At 39.6% G+C, this 2,226-nt stretch overlaps 1 protein-coding gene across 1 annotated transcript; it reads left to right on the top strand.

Moving 5' to 3' along the window:
• Positions 1 to 1,089: 1,089 nt before the first annotated feature.
• On the top strand, positions 1,090 to 1,975 carry LOC109808721 (RING-H2 finger protein ATL66). Its single transcript, XM_020371834.3, has one exon. The coding sequence runs from the start codon at positions 1,234 to 1,236 to the stop codon at positions 1,738 to 1,740; it is 507 nt and encodes a 168-aa protein (XP_020227423.1). The 5' UTR covers positions 1,090 to 1,233; the 3' UTR covers positions 1,741 to 1,975.
• The last annotated feature ends 251 nt before the right edge of the window (positions 1,976 to 2,226 follow it).

The following is a 2,226-nucleotide window of genomic DNA, read 5'->3' as shown; positions in this document are numbered from 1 at the left end:
TACAAATATTTTTCTTCAATTCCAATCCCTTGAAATAAGCCTTCATTTTATTTGTCATAATGAGCCTATAAATTACATTTATAACTGTAATCGAACATGTGTGAGAATTATAGAAATTAATGCCTTAATTAGTCTTAGGAAATCCATGAGTAATCTTGAATTCGATCTGCTTGATCTGATAGGAAGTTGGAAGATACATGACCTTTCATGCTTAATTATTAACAGTGCAAAGAGTTTTTACTCGGTCAATTGAGGATTTGAAGGGTACAATTTTTAAAATAAAATAAATTATTTGTAAATTTTTTCAAATGAACCTTAATCTTAAATTTTTTTATCAAAATTATAATAACCACACACAAAAAAAATTATAAATACCATTCAAACTTCACTACTACTGAGGTGATACCAGTGGCTCTCCGTTTAATTATTTATCTTGATTATGAGCTCCATTCATTACAATTGCGAATTCAAGTTAAATACTAGGAAGTAGAATGCAAAAGGATCCATAACCCCTGGTCCTAATCCTCAAACGCGAAAGTCCTAATCCAATCATTGTAATTTTGTTTGAGTCGTTTTTTTCCACACATACATTGTTAGTATGTTAAACAATGAATATTTGACTATAGAAACACTCTTGTTTATTATAACGACAATAGTATTTGTTAATTAAAAATCTAATTAGAAATAGCATACCATAGGAAAATCAACGGCGCAGACATTGGTTTTTCATCTACACACAGGATCTGAATCCCAATTAGAATACACTAGACACATTATCATATCCAATATACCCATGATGTCTCCAAGGAGAAAGGACGTGTCGGCGAACACGCTACACTGCTGCATAACCAAAATCAACCATGTCATAACGTTGATGTCTACTACTCCCAATCAACACTTTACTCTTCTTCTTCTTTCTTTTTCTTTTCTTTTTCTCTTTTTTCAAAAATAGAAAATTCAAAGCAAATCTCAATTAGAAAGCAAAAAAAGAAAAGCAAACCAACATTATTTTTATTATTATTATTGTCCACGCGCGGAGTTTGCGAGTAAACCCAACCACCGAACTTAACTATAAATAACGCTACCCATTCGTGTCAGTTTCTCACTTCACAATCCCCACTAATAGCAGGAAACACAAACAGTGTCACATGATACTGTTTGTTCTGATGCGCCACCACCGTCGCAGCCCTCCTCCGCCGTTCGCCGCCGTCACTTTGGAACAAGATCACCACCATGTCGAGCCCGGATTCTCGAACGTTGAATTGGCACTACACGGAACTGGATGACAGAGACCTCCAGATCCGAGGCAGAACCTTGTTCTTCGTCATCGTGCTCTTTGCCATTATCCTCCTGGTCACTGTTCTCTTCATCTACACGCGCTGGGTCTGCCGATTCCAGGGCCGCCTCCCCACCACCCACGCGCCGCCGCTCGCACCGCCGCAAGGACTTCACCCCGCCGCCATCAAGAAGCTGCCGATAATCCTGCACCACGCGCCGTCGGACCACGAGGAGAGCGCGTGGGAGGAGAGCGAGTGCTGCATCTGCCTGGGCGAGTTCAGAGACGGCGAGAAAGTTAAGGTTTTGCCCGGGTGCGACCATTATTTCCACTGCGAGTGTGTTGATAAGTGGCTTATTCATCACTCTAGTTGCCCTCTCTGCAGAGCTTCTCTCAAGGTTGAATCTTCCTTCCCAAAGATTTTGATTCAAGAACCACCCCTTAGAATTGACTTCCAGTTCTAGCCTTTTAGTGGAATTGGGTAAGATCAATACAATTACGTAATCCTCATCTCAATCTGAGATTACTGATTATGCTACAACAAAACAATATCGTTTTACTTTTTGTTTTCATCTTCATCTTGTTAATGAAAAATCATCACATTTCCCGTTTCTTAATTATACGTCCTGTAAATACTTGTATAAAGACCTATATGTTTGGTAATGCTATGTGGATATACAATTTTGAATTTTCTTGTCACATTTTTTTATGGGCTGGTGCTGTGTGAAGAATATTGTTAGACAGTAGTAGCACATGACATAGGGGGGGAGAAAGTGGTGTTTGCCTGCGATGGTTCTTGAATTATGACATGTTCCCACGTTGGGTGATGGACGCCCGGGGGTTCGGAAAGGTCGTATAATTTTCCTTAACGTTGCTCTTCTGACTCAGCTCTGTGCTGGACTACATGGATATGTGGTCCTGCTTCTTAGGTTCGATAATTGGATATGAGA

The sequence above is a fragment of the Cajanus cajan genome, chromosome 3 (genome assembly GCF_000230855.2).
Source record: "Cajanus cajan strain Asha chromosome 3, NIPB_CcT2T_4, whole genome shotgun sequence".
Lineage (NCBI taxonomy): Eukaryota > Viridiplantae > Streptophyta > Magnoliopsida > Fabales > Fabaceae > Cajanus > Cajanus cajan.
Note: the sequence above shows the minus strand (reverse complement) of the source record. Positions and strands in the feature narration are given on the sequence as shown.

Coding starts and splice junctions, on each gene's coding strand:
- LOC109808721 (XM_020371834.3), top strand. CDS start 1,234: ATGTCGAGCCCGGATTCTCGAACGTTGAATTGGCACTACACGGAACTG.